Source organism: Canis lupus, chromosome 13 (genome assembly GCF_048164855.1).
Source record: "Canis lupus baileyi chromosome 13, mCanLup2.hap1, whole genome shotgun sequence".
NCBI classification, from domain to species: domain Eukaryota; kingdom Metazoa; phylum Chordata; class Mammalia; order Carnivora; family Canidae; genus Canis; species Canis lupus.
The window spans coordinates 57,159,060-57,178,458 of NC_132850.1; the positions used below are offsets into that span (position 1 = coordinate 57,159,060).

The window sequence follows — 19,399 nt, forward strand, 5'->3', positions numbered from 1 at the left end:
TCATCTTGAAATAAAAATTCCTGTCAAACAAACAAATGAATAAGAAAGGGGAAAAAAAAGGAAGGAAGGAAGAAAAAATCACAAACATGTTAATTGTAGCTATTTAATTCTTTTTTTTTTGTTTGTTTTTTTTTTTTTGTTTTTTTTTTTTTTGTAGCTATTTAATTCTTAAAAGAGATGTTACATTTATTTTTTAAAATAATCTCTACCCTCAATGTGGAACTTGAACTCATGACTCTGAGATTGAACATCTCATGCTCCACTGACTGAGCCAGCACTCCTAACTGTAGCTATCTATAGATCTATGGACACATTATTATATTCATCTTTGTACTTTTCTATATTTTCTAAATTGTATGCACAGTGGATCATTACTTTTCGAGTGTGAATGAGTGTATGGTAGAAAATTTCTGTACCTTTCCCAATACCTCACCCATGGAGGTGAAATAAAATCAACAGATTAATTGAACAAGCTTTTACTGAGTGCCTCGACCAAAGCTGCATACCTCAGAGACATTAATAAATAGGTAAATATTTTCTGAACCATGATCTGAAAAGAAACTGTTTTTGAAAAGTTTAGAAGCAGGAAGTATCTTGTGGGCAATTTTAAAACTGAAAAGTAACAGTGTTATATCAACGTTTTTACATTTGATTTGTTTAAAAACAAAACAAACCATGTGTTTGGTGCCTATCATCTCACAGACAGATTCCATGCATGGAGCTGGAGATCAAGAATCCGTAGCCCAGTGTAAGAAAGAATCCATAGTGATGGGGTCGTGGGTTCTTGAAAAATGCTCGGGGGAAATACAGCCATCTGCATTTTATAATGTATAAGTGAATGCATATGTGGCAGATTCTCTTGGTCTGTTGCCTAACAGTCACTTTCCCCACTCTGTGCTTCTCTTTGTTAGAGCCTTGATTTTGTTTCGGTGACTTCACCCTCCCCACATGTGATTAAGGAAATCTCCCCATTAGTCAAAGCTAATCACGGTAACACCATATTTCACTTGCCAATGATTAAAAACTATCGAGCTTCTGAGAAAATAAGACACATGGGAAGAGACCACCCCCATCTTCTATTGGATGTTGTTGCATCTGCACATAATCCCAGGAACTGTGGGGACCATATTGCTATCTGCCTGAATCCAACACACAGAGGAGAGGAGAGCCAAAAGATACACAGAGAAGCAGAATCAGAGCTCTGATGTACCATGCCTGGGCCCTAGTGATCTACCTTTGGATCTTTTGTTCTCTGAGGAAAAATACCCCTTTATTGTTTATTCCAATTTGGGCTGGAGCTTCAGTTACTTGCAGCAAAGTCATCCTAACTAATATGGGATACTCTGTCTCAGGAAGAGGCTTTTGTGTAAGGGGCTGATGAGAGAAAAAGCAGTTGGTATTATTGTTAGGCAAATGAGAAAGAAAAAATTTACACCTGGGGCAGGATTCTTTGCTGAACCAATCTGGTGATGCTCAGGCAAAAGGGCTTCAAAATTAAACCAAGAAATTAGGAGCAAAATTGTGAGCCCCATGAATGATCAGTTTCATAATGAGGACTTAGAGTTGGCTGGCAGTGATCTCTTTTTTTCTAACCAAATAAGTGAAAAAAGTTCAGGAAGTTTCTTCATCTAGTGACTATTACAGAGAATTCTTTTGTGAGCGTACAGAGCTTACATGCAGGAGGGACTGTGAACTTCATTCACTCATTGGCTCATTCATTCATTTAGTTTAATAAATATACTTTTGAGAAGACACCATGTGTCAGGCATATTAGGCAACAAGACATAGGCCGTGATCTAGTGGGAAACAAAGATATTATTTATATATTTATATAATTTTATATTTATATATTTATTTATTGGTTAATGATAAATTTTGATAAGTGCTTTAAGGAATAGAAAAGGGTTCTATATCAAACACTGGAGGGAAGGAGGGTCGTTAATTAAGACTAGAGACCGAGAGGGATCCCTGGGTGGCACAGCGGTTTGGCGCCTGCCTTTGGCCCAGGGCGCGATCCTGGAGACCCGGGATCGAATCCCACGTCGGGCTCCCGGTGCATGGGGCCTGCTTCTCCCTCTGCCTGTGTCTCTGCCTCTCTCTCTCTCTCTCTCTCTCTCTCTGTGAGACTATCATAAATAAATTTAAAAAAAAATTAAAAAAAAAAGACTAGAGACCGAGAGAGTCAGAACAGTAGATGTGAATAAGTGACATTAAATTGAGAACTGAAAGATAGTTAATCAGACAGAGTTGTGAGCTGGGGTTGGGGGCATTCCTGGCAGAGGAGGCCTGGTGGAAGAAAGGAAAATACACCAGTGTGGCTGGAGGATAGCAAGTGACTGGGAGGGGGATGTGAGATAAGTTTGGGGAGGGAGGGAAGGACCTAACTATATGGAAGGTTATGTGAAGAATTTTGGATTTTATTAAGTGCAATGGGAAGCCATGAAAAAGTTTTCATCAAAGAAGTGACAAGAAACAATTTACTTTTTTTTATTTTATTTTATTTATTTATTCATGAGAGACACACACAGAGAGAGAAGCAGAGACATAGGCAGAGGGAGAAGCAGGCTCCCTGCAAGGAGCCTGATATGGAACTTGATCCTTGGACTCCAGGATCATGCCCTGGGCCAAAGGCAGGGGATAAACCACTGAGTCACCCAGACGTCCCATAAATTACATTTTTTAAAAAATTTTTTATTTATTTATGATAGTCACACACACACAGAGAGAGAGCGAGAGAGAGAGAGAAGCAGGCTTCATGCACCGGGAGCCTGACGTGGGATTCGATCCCGGATCTCCAGGATCGCGCCCTGGGCCAAAGGCAGAGGCTAAACCGCTGCGCCACCCAGGGATCTCCAATTTACATTTTTAAATGATCCCTATGGCAGCTGCATGTAGAATAGATTCCAGATGGGACAAGAAAGTAACCAGGCAGGAAATAATCGTGACTTGGACTAGGGTGGTGGCAATGGTCAGGGAGAGAAGTGGATGTGAGAATTATTTTGGATAAGGAGAAAAAGCAAAGGGTTAAGGATGCTTCCTAGGTTTCTGCTGTAAACAAATGTGTAAAGGCAGGTGTTACAAATGGGTAAAGAGGAAGAAGGCAGGAGAGGCAGGCTCTGGAACAAGGAATGATTGAGAGTTCAATGTGGGATGCCTGTGAGTTATCCAGTTGAACACATCAGGTAGGTAACTGGTTATGAAGATCTAGAATAGAGGTTAGGATTGGAAGTAAAAGATTAGGTGTTATCAATATATAGATAGCATTTACAGTCACAGGAATGGATGAGTTTATCTAGGGAGAGGGAGAGTATGAATGAGAAGAGAAGAGAAGCCCTGAGGAGTTTTATATTTTAAAGGATGGGAAAGGAAGACCCTCCAGAAGAGACCGAGTTGGTCAGGTTGTTTAAAGCTAGAAGAGGTCCATAGTACTAAAAAGGAGAGTTTCAAAAAGGAAGAAGTGGCCAATTGTATTGATTGCCAAGAAGATGGAAAATCTCCCTTGATTTTGGCACCATGTAGGTCACAGATTGCTTTAGTGAGATTATCAAGTGGACTGAGTTCCGCTGCAAATATCAGAGAATCAATTTACTATAGATTAACCCTTGCACTACCAGAGTCTATTGGATCCAATTTTAAGAGTATGAGCTTCTTTTCCGAGAGGTTCTAACTATTTATAAGGATGGATATTTCATGACTTTTATTCTTTCTTAAACTCCCACTTTTTCCAATAAACAAAAAGCAAATGTACTTTAAAAATGTGATAACTCATTTTATCTTGCAATTGCCATATGGACACATTGAAGTCTTTCATAATTTATGGGATCTTAGTGATCTTAATTTTCTTTAGCTTTAAACATTTTGCTATATTATCATTCTAGGAGTTATTTCAACTTTACTCAACAACTATTCCATACTATGTTAGAGAAGACAAAATAACAATTTGGAATTGCCTAGGAAGTTGATTCAACAGTAAATCAACTGTTATCACTGTTATATCATCCTTCCATTATCTTATTGTATTGTCCAAAGCACTACATCATCTTTTAAGAAGGTATAAAAAATATCTGGAGACATTATCTTTTTAGTTTTTTATTAAGGCTTTTATTGATCACTGATGAGAATTCAGAAATTTCATGTTTTGTCCTACAATGGCAAAGAAAACTGATGGAAGAAAACACTTCAAAAGTATTAGAAAAGTTATAAAATAAACGTAAAAAGACACTAGGCTTTAATGATGATGGTAAAATGTATCATACAAGTGGAATATCAGATGATGAGTCTTTATTTTTTAAAGATTTTATTTGTTGTTGTTGGTTTTTTTAAAAGTAATCACTACACCTCAAATGACGAGTCTTTAGATAATGGTATCCTAAATTTTCTCAAACTCCAGAATTGTTAATTCAACAATATATATTTATTAAGCAGATTTATGGTATTCTTATCAATTCAACAGGAATGATTTCATTATTCAATATTTTGGAACAAGAACCTGAGCCATCCAAAAAAGATTTGATATATTTTGTCATCTTTTTTGATGTTTTGTATCATATACACTTGATATGTTTGCGAGTCAACAAATGCTAAAGGGAATGTATATGCAAATATAACTGGAAGGAAATCATGATGTAGAGAGGAAAAATTCATTGAATTGCTAATTCTTTTTTCTTCCAGTTTTACTGAGATACAATTGACATACATTGTATACATTTAAGAAGTCCAATGTGTTTGATTTGCTAGTTCTAATTGTTGTTTATAAATCTAAACATGAAAATGCTTTACAGCTAAGAAGTAAAGAAGATGGCTATCTTCGTTTTTTTAATTAAATTAATTTACTCATGAGACACACAGAGAGAAGCGTCTGCCTCTCACACTGGCAGAGGGAGAAGCAGGCTTCCTGCGGGAAGCCCAATGTGGGACTCCATCCCAGGACCCCAGGGTCATACCCCGAGCCAGCCAAAGGAAGGCAGAGGCTCAACGGCTGAGCCAGGCAAGCATCCCAAAGATGGCTATCTTCTTTTCAACAAGACTGAAGGCCACCCACATTTTCAAAAGTACTTTTGTTGATTCAAGTGCAAGAAGTAGCAAAAATAAGAATAAGCTAGCATGTTAGAGACGTATTTTTAATTTAGAGTCAATATTTATGAGATGACTTTGTTCCTGGTACATATACATTGACTGATTAATAGCAATATATTTTTTAAAGATTTTATTTATTTATTCATGAGAGACAGAGAGACAGAGAGAGAGAAGCACAGACACAGGCAGAGGGAGAAGCAGGTTCCATGCAGGGAGCCCAACATGGGACTCGATCCCGGATCTCCAGGATCAGGCCCTGGGTCGAAGGCGGCGCTAAACCGCTGAGCCACCCGGGCTGCCCATAGTAATATTTAACAGATACGGCCTGGGGTACCTGGCTGGCTCAGTCAGTACAGCGTGCGTCTGACTCTTGATCTCAGAGTTGAGCCCCATATCGCGCACAGGAATTACTTTAAAAAAATAAAGGATATGGCCCGCTCAGGGTAATATTTCTCTAATTGCAGAAAAATATAGGATAAAAATTTGATTTTGCTAAGTTTAAATTATTATTAAAGTTTATTTATTTATATATTTATTTTTAAAAGATTCTACTTATTTATTCATGAGAGACAAACAGAGGCAGAGACATAGGCAGAGGGAGAAGCAGGCTCTGTGCAGGGAGCCTGGTGTGGGACTTGATCCCCAGACCCAGGATCACGCCCTGAGCCGAAAGCAGACACCCAAACCGCTGAGCCACCCAGGCGTCCCTAAAATTCATTTTAAAATTGTTTCACTATCCTTTATTCTTGCTCCTTATAAATGATTTGCAAATGGCTGAAAAATATGAAAAAATAAAGTCTGTTGGTGATGACTGGTGTACTGAGGGTTAAACAAGCAGGGGTTTATTTGTTTTGCATAACAAGCAATAGAGAACACAAAACAGGACCCTCTCTTATAGACTGCTTTTGGCTTCAAATTAGAAATATTATCCCATCAAATGGGGAAGGTCAGCTTAGGGTGACCCAGGCTGCTAGTAAGATAACTAGCATAAGATGCAGACAAACAACACCCAAAGGAAGAAACAACGACCCACATCTCTCCGTATAGTTCTGTATTAAAAGAGAGAAACCTTCCAGAATCACTCCTCCTCTGGCTCCTTTCCTTCTTGTCCCCTTGGCGAGAATTGCCTCATGAGCTCATTCCTGAACCAAGAAGTAAACCAACCTGGTTGGTTGCAAAAGCAATGGGGTTACCCTCAGATCATTCAGGCTAGAGTTTGGGGATATGTCAGTTTACCCTGAGGCACACTGGCCTGGGGGAGGGATGGACCCTGAACAAAACTGGAGTTCTGGTAGGAAGAAGCGGTAGCAGATAGCAGGTAGGCCACCGAGTACAAGGCAGGCCGACCACACAAGTGAAACTCCTGAAGCAACTTTCATACATTAATCAACTGGAGAGAACCATCACCAGGACCCAGAGCAGACAGGACAGGCAAGTCACCCCTTTTACAATTCCCCTCTTTCCTGTTTCATTTTTCTGTCATTTTCCAAGAATTCAGGACACTCTTTTACTCCCCGCTCCTCGTGACAGCTGCATACAGGAGGATCCAGCCGATAGATTTTTCTAATGTAGGGTGAGTGGGATGAGGTGAATGAGACTTATGGAGCGGGGAGACAGGCCTACGACCGGGCTGGAGACGGGGTGTATGACAAGCTTCAGGAATGAGGCGGTGACCAATGGATGGAAGAGGCCTTGAGCAGACAAGAAAAGAAATAATGAAACTGGGAAGAGGAGAGCTATAGTGAGTGATCTCCCCACATTTTGCTGGTCAGGATTTTTGTATGCTTTTAAAATTCAGAGCAAGTGGTGTGACCAGAACCAGAAAGAGGAAGAATATGGTGTTGAGAGGAAGCAAAGGGAGAGAAGGGAACCATTTCAGTTCCTTTTTTTTCCTTGCTTAACTGAAGTCTGTCCTTAACAGTTTGAGATGCACACCCCCCCTTTACTTAAAGTTGACCAGTGAAGTTGAGCGTGATGTCTGGGGCAGGCTGACTTTGGAACTGCCTCTTTTGGGCGATTCCGCGCATTTGGACTGGGGCTGGAACTGAAACAGTCCTTGGGGGTGGGGATGGGGGACACAAGAGACACCATGCCAAATTTGTCTTCAATGTGCTATTACAAAAGCTGTAGGCACAAGGGTAGTGCTTGGGTTTGGACAATACAGGACATCTTCTGAGCAGGGATCTCGTAAGGAAGGGCGGTCAAGTGCCAGCCATAACCCCACCTGGGACCGTGTTTTCATAGAGTCACAGCCGATGAAGCCAATACCTGTCACATAGGATTCTGGCCAATACTGGTAGTCCCATGGGGTAGACTGATCAAAGCTGCAAATCAGGGGACTGTGTCCACTCCATTGCATGAAACAAGGACTGCCTGCTGGCCTGAACACTCAATCCACCGTTTTAATCGTAGAAATCTGAAAGGAAAAAAAAAAAAAAAGAGTGGAGTTTCAGTTCCTGCCACCTTTCCCTTACCTTCGTGAAATTTCAGCACATCATCATTCACAGCTGGTTTCCCACCAAAGCCAGGAGGAGGGATCACTCCGTCGATTACTTCCGTTCATGAAAAGACAGTTGCCTTTTTGAGTTTCCAGGAGTCCCCCCGCCCCCGCACAAGTCTAAGAGAATCCAGGTGAGTCCCTCCCTATTCGCTGCTCCTGAAGGAGAAGCGTGGAATCGTCCTTTTATGCCTGTGAGTCCTCGAGAGGAAGAATGAGGGGCTCACGCTGCAGGGCCGAGGAGGACGCAGCCCGGAGCCGGGGTTCCCTCCCCGCCCCAGGAGGTCGGGACGCCGTCGGGCGGAGGCCGGGGCTCTCGGGCGGCTCCACTACGACCACCCCTCCCTCCCTCCCTCCCCGGCCGGACGCTCCGCACCTGCTGCGGACGCAGCTTATTCTGTGCCTCGATGGCTGAGCGCGCATGAAGACAGCATTCCGTTACAAACCAGCTCCTCTTATTTTTTGAACCTATGCAGTGGATTCCATGTGTTGTTGTTGTTGTTGTTTTAATTTCACAGGCAACTTTTTATAGAACTCTGGTGTAGTGACCCAAGATGCTGGAGAGCGAATAATCCGACTGCACAGTTAAAAAAACAAAAAAACACAACACGACCCCTTAGAGATCCAAGCCGGACGCGGTAGGAACAGGCCACTGCCCCGGGGGCCGTGAGATTCCAATCAGCCCCGCGAAACAGCAACCTCGTGGGTTAAGCCCTTCCGCTCCCCCCTGCCCCCACCCTGGGCTTTCAGTAAACGAGCACTTGCACCTGCACGAACCGGGGACCCAAGTCCAGGGGCTTTGTCTCAACAAGAACAAAGATCGGCGCAGCCGCTCGCTCGCTCACTGCCGAAGGGCCGCGGCGACCGCTGCAGCCCCGCCGCCCGCAGCCCGAGCCGCCCGCCCCGCCCCGCGCGCGCCCCCGGCCCCTTTAAGCGCCGCGCCCGCCCCGCCCCGCGCGCCCCCACGGCCCCTTTAAGCGCCGCGCCCGCCCCGCCCCCGGCCCCGCCCCCGAGCCCCCGGCCCCGCCCCCGCGCCCCCGGCCCCTTTAAGCGCCGCGCCCGCCCCGCCCCCCCCGCCCCGCCCCCGCCCCCCGCGGGCCGCGCGCTCCGGGCCGCGCCTCCCGCCGGGGTTACGTGAGCCCGGGGCGGGCGGCCGCCGGGCCAATGGCCGCCGCCCGGGCGGCCGCGCTCCTCCCGCGCCGCCGCCGCCGCCGCCGCCGCGGCCGCCGTGGGGCTGCGGGCTCCTCCCGCAGGAGATAACTGTCAGCGCGCGAGGCGGCGGCGGCGGCGGCGGCGGCGGGCCGGCTCAGTCATATGACCGGCCTCCGGCGGCCCCGACGCCGCGCACAGCTCCTCAGCCGCAGCGGCCCCGCGCTCCCACAAGGCTGGGCGGCCGCGCCGCCGCCGCCGCGATGGCCCCGCCGCCGCGGCCGCCGCCCCCGGCTGCGCGCTGAGCCGCCGGCCCCCCGAGCGCCACGGCCGGAGCCGCAGCGGCGGCGGCAGCATCATGGCCCCGACCCTGCTCCAGAAGCTCTTTAACAAAAAGGGCAGCGGCGGCGGCGGCGGCGGCTCCGCGGCGGCGTCCGCCCAGGGCAGGGCTTGCAAGGAGGGAGCCGCGTTTAGGTGAGCGGGGCGGGCGCCGAGAGGCGAGGCGGGAGCGGGAGCGGGAGCGGGAGCGGGAGCGGGACCCGCGGCGGGGGGCGGCGGGGGGCGGCGCGGGGAGGGAGGGAGGGAGGGAGGGGGCCGCTCGGGACGTCGCAGCCCGTCGCCGCCGCCGCCGCCGCCGCCGCGTCCGGGCCACCGCCGAGCACGCGCCGACGCGAGCGGGCCCCGGAGCGTCTGGGCCCGGGAGGGTCGCCCGCCGCCCGCCGCCCGCCCCCGGGACCCGGGACCCCGGCCGCGCCGCACAGACGCGAGGGTGGCGGCGCCGCGGAGCCGGGCGCTGTCCCTCAGGCCGCTCCGACCTATTGTGTACGTGACAGTATTTCGAAGTTGGCGGAGGAGCGACAGCCACGAGCTGAGGCGGCGCCCCCCGCCCCCCGCCCCCCGCGGTCTGTGACGGCGCTGACGGGGCGCTGAGCCGGGGTCCCCGCCTGCTGGGAGGCCGCCGCGGCCCGGGGCGGGGGCGGCGGGGCAGGCGCTTTGAGGGACGGTCGAGGTCCTGCCTCGGCGGCGCCTCTCGGGCCCGGAGCGGACGCGCCGTCGGAGGCCCCGCGGGTATCGGGGCCGCGTCCCCCGCCGGGAAGCCGGGCGGACCCTCGGTTCCTGCGCGGCGTGGAGGGCCCGCGAGGTGGGTGCGGCCGCAAGTCCCATTGTGCGGATGAGGAAAACTCGGAGTCGCAGGCAACTTGACAGCCACGCGCCCTCGTGAGCGGCGCAGCCTGCGTTTTGACCCAGTTTGACCGCAGGATCCAGGCTTTGAAAACCCTCCGTGTTCTCCCGCCCTCGGGAGCCCACTTGCGGAAGGAAGGTGACTTCACGGTGTCCCGCGTCGCCCCTGAGCTCGCCTCCCGTGGAGAGGTTTAAGCCCTGTCCCTCTAACGGTTTCAGCACAATTTTTGAGTTTGAGCACCTCCGGCCGCCCACACCGTGCTGCTCCCGCGTGTGTTGGCCCAGACGTCGTGCAGAAGCAGGGATGTTGCCGACCAAGTCCAGAGCCAGTGTAATAAAGCTTGCTTGAAAGTTCGAAGAGACACTTGGAATACATTTTGGTTTTAAGGTTTGCTTGCATTCCAGGTCTCGCTCTTCTCGAATTCCCTTCACTTAAAACACAGCTGCTTGCTGCAGTTGCGGGAATGTTGAAGACCAGTGTTTCTGTGCTTGTGAGGTGTGTGTGGGAGTGTGTGGGTGTGGTGGTGTTTGGAAGGTAAATTGTGAGGACTTTACCCCAGTTAAATTCTCATGTTTTTTTTTTTTTTTTTTTGTGAATGATTTTATTTATTTATTCATGAGAGACACAGAGAGAGAGAGGCAGAGACACAGGCAGAGGGAGACGCAGGCTCTCCAGGGGACGCCCCCCCCCCCAACCCCCAGAACCACTGAGCCACCCGGGCCGCCCCCTCACGTTTCCTTTAGACTAACTGGATCCTTATTATCTGAGTAGGGAAGCCTATTCCTTTCACTGCTCTGAGTGCTCGTGATGTCGTGTCCCTCCGCCCAAAGGTAGAATCACCTGAGACCCAGGGTGCGGAATGTCTTCTCTTCCCTCCCAGTAACCCAGACTCGATCAAGGGAACAAAGCCTGGAGGAAAAAAGGGCATATGTGTTACTTTGCCCTTTACTTTGGGTGTCTTTGCTTTGGCAGCCCTTGTCAAGGACATTTAAAGCCATTTTACTGCTGGTGGAGATAGTGGAGTTACACTGTCATGGTTTCCTGTGCTCTCGGCCCAGTTGCCCACCACCATTTCCTCTATCCACGAGTTTAATTGAGTGTATTTTGAACAACAACAAAAAAATTGTGTCTATATTTAGGGCTTGGCCGTATTAGGGCAATTGATTCCCACTTTGTGGGAACATTTTCAATGTAGTGTTCTGTTGTCCCATTGGTATATAATGAAGAACACAAAAGTATGCCAAGGACTGTTTTTTTTTTTTTTCCCTTGACCTCGTTGGGATTTTTCTACAAGTTTTTAAGGTAGAATTTTTTTTTTTATTTTTTTATTTTTTTATTTTTTTTATTTATTTATGGTAGTCACACAGAGAGAGAGAGAGAGGCAGAGACACAGGCAGAGGGAGAAGCAGGCTCCATGCACCGGGAGCCCGATGTGGGATTCGATCCCGGGTCTCCAGGATCGCGCCCTGGGCCAAAGGCAGGCGCCAAACCGCTGCGCCACCCAGGGATCCCTAAGGTAGAATTTTGACATTGGTTTGGGAGAATTGGAGCTGTCAGTTGACCATTTCACTTGATGAGGCCCCTTAGCAGAAAGAAGTGAACTAGGACATGTCTGTAAAGATGCAGGGTGATGGGGACAAATAGATTTGTGCACACCAGCTCAACAAAAGATACCCAAGCAGGTCTTTTTCCTCCTGCTCTTGCCACCCAGCCTAACTTTTAAATACAGGGTAGCCCTCGTAGGAAGAGTCTTCTAGAAAATTTCCTTTTCTTGCCCTTGTGCTTCATTTTATCCAGGTTTTACCAGACAGGAGCTGGTGTTTGCTTTTTGGGGCAAGTGGGTGCCTAATCCAGGGGATTAGCTGCCCTTAGGAACCCACTTTACAGTTGAATAGATTTTGAGAAGTTCAAGTGAAACCCTTAGGTTAAAGACCTAGTATTCCTGACATGAATTTGTATTTTTCAGTGCATTTAAATACAGTATATAACTTGTGGATCTTGGGAATGAAAGTCTCCTAGGGGAATCAGAATTTGGGCAGTTTTGTAGAGTATATTAACATACATTTTGGAGAAAAGTCTAAGTAAAAAATAAGATCCAACTTTATAATACTATATTTACATACATGTTTGGGGATACACATATACACACATATATGTATTTGTTTTAGGGTTTGTGGAAAGCCTTTTTTATCTCTCTTCTTTTTCTTTGATGGACTTTCATTAGTTACTTTTTTTTTTTTTTTTTTTTATTTATGATAGTCACAGAGAGAAAGAGAGAGAGAGAGAGAGGCAGAGGGAGAAGCAGACTCCATGCACTGGGAGCCCGACGTGGGATTCCATCCCGGGTCTCCAGGATCGCGCCCTGGGCCAAAGGCAGGCGCAAAACCGCTGCGCCACCCAGGGATCCCCTCATTAGTTACTTTAAACTTTTCTCCAGTTCTCTGCAGTTTGGCCTTTCATCAGGTTTTGCCCTCTGTGTTATTCTCTTGATTCTTGTGCACTTCCCAGGCACTTCCCTCTGTTTCTTACTGTTCCTTCTCACTGCTCTGGCTTTCACACACTATAGTTGATTAGAGAGGAGATTTTTTTTTTTGTTCAATATAATAGCTTATCTCATAGGTCATTTTCAGATCTTCATGCTTTCTGGTGTTCCATCTAAAAAGAGGAACATCACAGTCAAGACTCCTTAAGTGTATTTTGTTTGGGACCTCAACAAAAGCCCTTTCATAACTTTGAGGAAAGAGCCTTCTAGGAAAACAAAAGAAATCAAAAGAGATTGAATTCACGTGTTTGGGAGAAGTAGCTAGGAACAATATATGACTATGGTATTTGTGAAGTGTAAACTCTAAAGTTCCACGTAAACTATAAAGTTCCATGATGGTCTTGAAATTTGAGAGTATTTTCTATTTGCTTGTCTTCAGGTTAGTTTTGCTTTTAATTGGTTGAGACATAAATATATATTTGAACAACCCTTTGTTTTAGAAGGATAAAGTAGAGCAGAAAGAGGTGATTTGTCTAGTGGCTCAAGTCAGAAGTAAAATTGGGTTCCTGGTTACTTTAGATTTGAGGTCAGCATGTTCACATTAGGAGTTTTTAAAAGCCAACTTATGCCCATGGACTCACATGTCTGGTTCAAGTTTGAGGTTTTATCTTATGGTGTTTTTTTTTTTTTTTTTAATGTCTCTGTTAAATTAGTGGGCCAGTCTTCACCTAAAATATATATGCAACAGGGAGCAGAAAAGATAATAGGTTATCAAATATTTTATTTTGGACCAATTAAATGAAGTGAGTAAGCTTATATATTACCTGTGACGTGAGTAGTAAGTGGAAGCATTTCAGCTGCTCAGTAGCCAGTAGTATAAATGCTAGAAGTAGATTCCATTCCTTCTCCCCTCCAATTCTGAATTTCCAAGGCCAAATGGCCTAGTTAGTACTAATCTACATTGTTCTGTTAGAACAAATTTAAGTACTCTGTTACAGGGTTAGTATGAGTATAATTCAATCCACCTATCATCATTATCAAATAGCATCTGATGCTCATGTGTTTGTGCTCCACCTGTGTAAATCAAGGTAGGACACTCATGATCCTGCCTACTGGAATTAGCAATCTAAAGGATAACAGATTATTTACCAAGACGAATAAACAGCAAAACACACATTGGAAACTATAACAAGAAGATAAATGAAACAATGATAAAGAAAGAGTAAATCTTTACATTAAGTACAGCATTAAGAACTCTCTGTTCTCATGCCTAGTATGACTGAGGGTAGGACAGGGTGAAATTACACACAAAGTGCTTCCTCCCCTCCCACTGCTAGCTCCTAAGATATATGCATTTTTTTAAGGTTTTATATATTTATTCATGAGACTGACAGAGACACAGGCAGAGGGAGAAGCAGGCCCCACCATGCAGGGAGCCCGACTCCTCCTTGTGACTTGTGTGACTCGATCCTTGGACTCCAGGATCAGGCCCTGGGCTGAAGGCGGTGCTAAACCGCTGAGCCACCCGGGCTGCCCAATATATGCATTTCTAATGAGATTTTTCTGAAGTAGGGAGAATTTTCTTGAGAAAAAAAACAGTGTAGTTCTATGACACTCATTTTTAATGCCTATAACATAAGACATGTGACACACATGACATAAATAGCAGTTTTGATTTCTTTTTTTCTACTTTCTAAAAGTGTTCCTGGAAGTTTCCTTGCCTGTGGTTTTGGATTTATTGGCATAATCATTACATCATTCCTCCTTGTCCTGAAACATGCCCAACACCGTGGGGGTTTATTAAAGATTTTTTGGCAGAGGTCAAGAATGGACTGTTCCAGCTAATGCAATGGGTTCTGTTAAAAGCACTTGGAAGACAAATTGAGACCATGTTGACATGGGCCTGGGCAAGTTTCTTCATTTCTCTCTCTGCTTCTCAGTTTTGTCATTTGTGAACTCACAGCACCAGTCCTATGTCCTAGGTAGTATGTAGGTGGTAAGGAAGCAATACAATGAGTTTGAAAATCTTTTCAAAAGAATCTAATGCAGTGCAAGATGATTTTAAGTATTACCAAGAGCCTTTTAAGTCATGGAGTTCAGTATTATTTACCTTTCTTTAAAAAAATTTATATTTATTTGAGAGAGAGGGACAGAGCGCAAGCAGGGGAGGAGAGGGCAAAACAGACTCTCTGTTGAACAAGGAGCCACCTAAGGGCTCAGTCCCAGGACACTGGGATCATGACTTGAGCAAAAAGCAGATGCTTAACTGACAGAGCCACCCAGGCGTCCCCATTATTATTCACATTGAGGCTTTATTAAAATTGAACCATTCTTCGGAGACCTGAGACAGAACTGAATTGACATGTCTATATTTACTCTTTTTTTTTTTTTTTTTTTTTTTTTACCTTGACATTGTCAGTGGTGAAATAGAGACCTTAAATTTTTAGAGGAGTGTTAAGACACTCAGCAGCAGGCTGTTAACTCAGACTTGGATAGAGGTGACTGGGAGTTCAGGAATGTTTTTAGGAGTATGGTGTATTTGTTTTCCAGAATTATATGCTATTTTTCTTGTCAAGAAAGAAATCCTATTTAGCTAAAGGGGGAAATACTGTTAGGCAAAATGATACCCATTGCACACTGCAGCAGCCGAGTCATTATTTTACGTGTAGGTGTGTATACATATATACATGCACAAGTGCACATATACATACATGTGTGTATATATACACACACACAGGAGTTCTCAATAGTAAAAGTTAAAAGATACAAACTTACATGATTAGTTTTTAAAAATAGGAGTGTGTGATTGATTATGCATATATGGAAGAGAGAGAGCACTGTACACCAGCCAGTGACTGCCAAGGTGTAGCTGAAAAGTTAATTTTGCTCTTCTGTGTATTATTTTTGGTTGGTATTTTGGATTTTGCTCTGATGGATTTGTGTGGCTTTTGTGGTTTAAATTGTTTTAAATGTTAGTCTTCAGAGTACTTTATGCTGTGAGGGAGAAGTGGAAGGAGTAAGGATAATATTTGTGAAGAAACTTGATTTGAATAAAAACTCTTCATAGAAATTTTCTTCTTCATTAAAATAACTGGTAGTTCCTGTTATTAAAGGTAATATGCTGTGAATTTTAATGTGCTTAAAACCTAAGTTCATTACAAGCCTTAGGAGGCTGATTTAATTGGTGATTTTTTTTTTTAAGATTTTATTTATTTATTCACGAGAGACAGAGAGAGGGGCCGAGACACAGGCAGAGGGAGAAGCAGGCTCCAAGCAGGAAGCCCGATGTGGGACCCTACCTGAGACTCCGGGATCACACCCTGACCCCAAGGCAGAGGGGCTCAACCACTGAGCCACCCAGGCGTCCCTAATTGGTGATACTGATAATTGGAGGCAATAAACATATGCAAAAATTTTTACTAATTGGGTAGGATCACTGCTTCCCCCACACTTCAGAGCCCACTGTAATCTTTATTGTGACTCAGAACACAAGTTGGGATCCATGTGCAGGTCTTCAGTTGATGACTGAGAGATCTAATTAAGATTTATTTCAAATATGTTTAGAAAAAGTGACAACCTGTTGGATTTTGGGAGAACTTGGAGAAATCAAGGGGCTTGGAATAGATATTTTTAAAGCTAAGATATGTATTATCATTTTAAGTTCTGAAATGTGAATTGGTCATGATACGCATTGTCATTTGGCTTAGTAGGTGGTATAGAGAGATGGGCCAGGCATGTGGTGTTTTAATGCACAGAGTATAGATCTAAAGAGAGCATTGATTTTTGTCATTATGGCTTTAGGTTGTATTTCTCATGGTTTACTTGTGAGGTCAGCTTAAGGAAGCCACTTTGCTGTTTTGTTTCCTTGGCAAAGGAAGTTGTAAAAGATTGTCTTTGCACTCATGAAATGCTTTGGCTGTCTGTGTGAACTCCTGGTGGGTGAATCTGATTTGGGAACTGGCACTGTGCTTATTTCTCCAGCCACTGTTTTTCTTGGTGTGGGCGAAAAGGAACAAATGTTTTATCCTGATTGTACAAGCCCCTTGCCTAATGTGAATTGTTAGGCCTGCTCTATGAGGTCATGTCCTTGGCTGTAAAAGTAAGTCTTTCCCTTTTGTGTATGAGTGCTGAAATATTTGGTGAGTTCCTACTTACCAAGTGTTCTTTATCTCAGGTTTGTGAAAAATGATTATTATGTAAAAGAGGAAAAACAGGATGGACTTTTCCAGCTAACTGGGCATGTAATAGTGATTTCCCTCAACCCCACCCCATCTGTAAATGGAATATCCATGACTCACTTCTCAGGGCTACACAGGCACTTTTGTAACCAGTGCTTGAATGGGAGGGTGGGATGGGGATGGAAGGAGATGGGCTGGCATCCCACTTGTGTTTAGCCAGAATCTGACCAGCTGCCTTTATAATGGACTTCTGAAAAGGACAATGTGTCTTCTAACACACCATGCTACGCATTTTTTTCTTGTTGTGCTTTCTGTTTGTGCCAAAATAATGCAATATGTGAAATGCCATAAATGCCGTCATTAATACTATAACATTGTGGATAAGTGTTGGATAGCAGAGTGCTCCTTCTGTTATATAAGATTTTAGTATTAGCATGGATAATCTGGATTCCCAATTATCATACTTCTCTCTCTTTAACTGTATGACTTTTTAAAAAATATATATTTATTTATTATTTATGATAGACATAGAGAGAGAGAGAGGCAGAGACACAGGAGGAGGGAGAAGCAGGCTCCATGCCAGGAGCCTGATGCGGGGACTCGATCCCGGGACTCCAGGATCACGCCCTGGGCCAAAGGCAGGCGCTAAACCACTGAGCCACCCAGGGATTCCCTGTATGACTTTAATTTATATATATTTAGAATGTTTTTCTAGTTATTTGTCCCTATACTCTTGTTTATTTTAGAGATTATACTCTAGAATTTGTGCCTAGCATAGTGTTATCGTTATATATACTGCTTTAGGAAGATGATTTTATCACTACACCTAACTTTTTTTTTTTATCATATAAGAGCACTTCTGTATTTGTTATAATATGTCTTTAAATAAATGATCACAGGTTTTTGATTATCCACTGCTGTCTAATCAAAAATAACAACCAATTCATGCTATGTTGAAAGTAGGCACAGGTGCAGTAGAAGTTTATCTCACCAAAACTGAGGAGGACAGATTGAGAACCTGTGTATCTGGTGGGGACTTTAGTCTGGTTTCAGTAAGGTTACTTGCATATTGGAAGTTAATGATTATGCAGCATATGTGAACAGCCTAAACTCTGTGTGTTTATGATGGAAATATTTTTTCTAAAAAAAAATTGATAGTCTACTTATTTGAATAAGTTGCACTGTGCAATAGATACAAGTAGAAATTAAATATGTACATGAGTTTACTTGATAACTGGAAATAACAAGAAACAAACTTATAAGTGTCTGCTTTATCCTTAATTTAGGTTTGCTTGAGACCCTGTAATACTAAATGCAGCACTGCCAAAGATTTAACGGTCAAATGATTATTATTCAATTTTGCTTATCTGTGGCTCCCCCTGACAAAAAGGGGTATGTATGTATATGGTTAATATTTTATCCGTGAAACTTTCTAGAGAATAGGTTGACATTTACTTTGATAGTTTGACAAACAGAAAAATAGAATTTGCTTACAAGTGTTCATGTATCAGTTAAATGGCATTGAGTGGATTTTTGCATTTCATTGGATAAATTCTGCTAACTAAACTTTTCATTCAGTTGTCATGGCAACTCTATTTCTTTGCAAGTTGAAGGCAAGTTAGATGTTAACCTGCACGTTCCTCGAGAGATGAAACAGGTGTTGATTTAAGATGTGTTAGGAAGAAGCAACAATATCACCAGTCTAATCTGTTCTGCCTTTAACACCTTATAAATACTTTACTGCCAACTCTCTCTCCCTGGTTTATCCAGAAGATTGGGCATTTTCCTTTTTCTTACATTTGAAAACATTAGGCTTATAGGGAAAAATTGTGTGTTACCAGTCATCTCTTAATTATCCTCGTTTCCTCAAGGTCTTTTATAAAATATGAGAAATAAGAAGAATATCTTTTAAATTTCCCACTTTAAAGCATATATTTGATATTTGAAACAAGGAAATGGACATGTCATGGTTAGAGCACTGATATGGGAATTCTATATCCTAGCCCTGTCATTGTGTCTCTAGGGCTTAATGCAGTGCTTGGCAGGAAGTTGCGTTTAGTAAAAGCCTGCTGAATGAAGGAATAAATGAATGAATGCATTTAAGAGTTTTGAAAATCAACAGTCCTTAAAGATTCTCTGGTATTCCAGAATCTGATCTCTTGAAATATTAATGCTTTTTTTTGTAGGGCACTTCCTTTCTTGATGTTTCTGGCATGTGTTGTAATGCATTGGCATTGTGTAAAGGAATGTTATTTTACACAACTCAGTTTTTCTTCCCATTAATTATAATGAAACATTTTCTGATATCAAAATCATATAACTATTCATTCTAAAGGGACCTATCTCCTCTTCAAAGCAAAACAATACAAAACACAACTAAAAAAGAGACATAAGTAATATATCTGAGACCCAGTTATAAAATCCTGCAGCTATTGAAAGTAACCTGTTGAAAAAGTATTTAAATAATGCAAACCTCTCAAATTTTTAGCTGTGTTGATGAATGTAAAACTCTTCCATACTTTTTAGATTTATTTGTATTCTTGTTTGGCTTGGTAAATCTGAAATACACTATAAAATGAAGTTAGCTCATTGGTTCTTTTATTTTTTTAAGGATTTTATTTATTTATTCATGAGAGACAGAAAGGCAGAGACACAGGCAGAGGGAGAATCAGGCTCCATGCAGGGAGCCCAATGCGTGACTCGATCCTGGAACTCCCGGATCACACCCTGAGCCAAAGCTCAGTCACTGAGCCACCCAGGCGTCCCTCATTGGTTATTTTCAAGTTTAAGATTTAGCATACTTAATTATAGAAACAGTATTGGCCCCCTAAGCC

General features: G+C 43.9%; 1 protein-coding gene and 1 long non-coding RNA gene across 4 annotated transcripts in view; one reads left to right on the plus strand and one right to left on the minus strand.

Moving 5' to 3' along the window:
* Window positions 1-4,063: 4,063 nt before the first annotated feature.
* Window positions 4,064-8,478, minus strand: LOC140603154 (uncharacterized). Of its 2 annotated transcripts, XR_012006208.1 has the most exons (4): window positions 8,341-8,478; window positions 7,950-8,150; window positions 7,345-7,492; window positions 4,064-6,767 (listed from the first exon to the last, which is right to left on the minus strand). It is a non-coding gene; the product is annotated as an uncharacterized lncRNA (long non-coding RNA). The 2 variants fall into 2 exon arrangements; XR_012006207.1 differs by having other exon boundaries at window positions 4,064-7,492.
* Window positions 8,479-9,037: 559 nt separating this feature from the next.
* The window catches only part of FNIP2 (folliculin interacting protein 2), a 132,279-nt gene continuing 121,917 nt past the window's right edge, over window positions 9,038-19,399 (plus strand). For both annotated transcript variants that reach the window (XM_072773783.1, XM_072773785.1), the window contains exon 1: window positions 9,038-9,196. In XM_072773783.1, coding sequence (XP_072629884.1) covers window positions 9,081-9,196 — 116 coding nt within the window. In that variant the 5' untranslated portion in view covers window positions 9,038-9,080. The remainder of the gene's footprint in view (window positions 9,197-19,399) is intronic.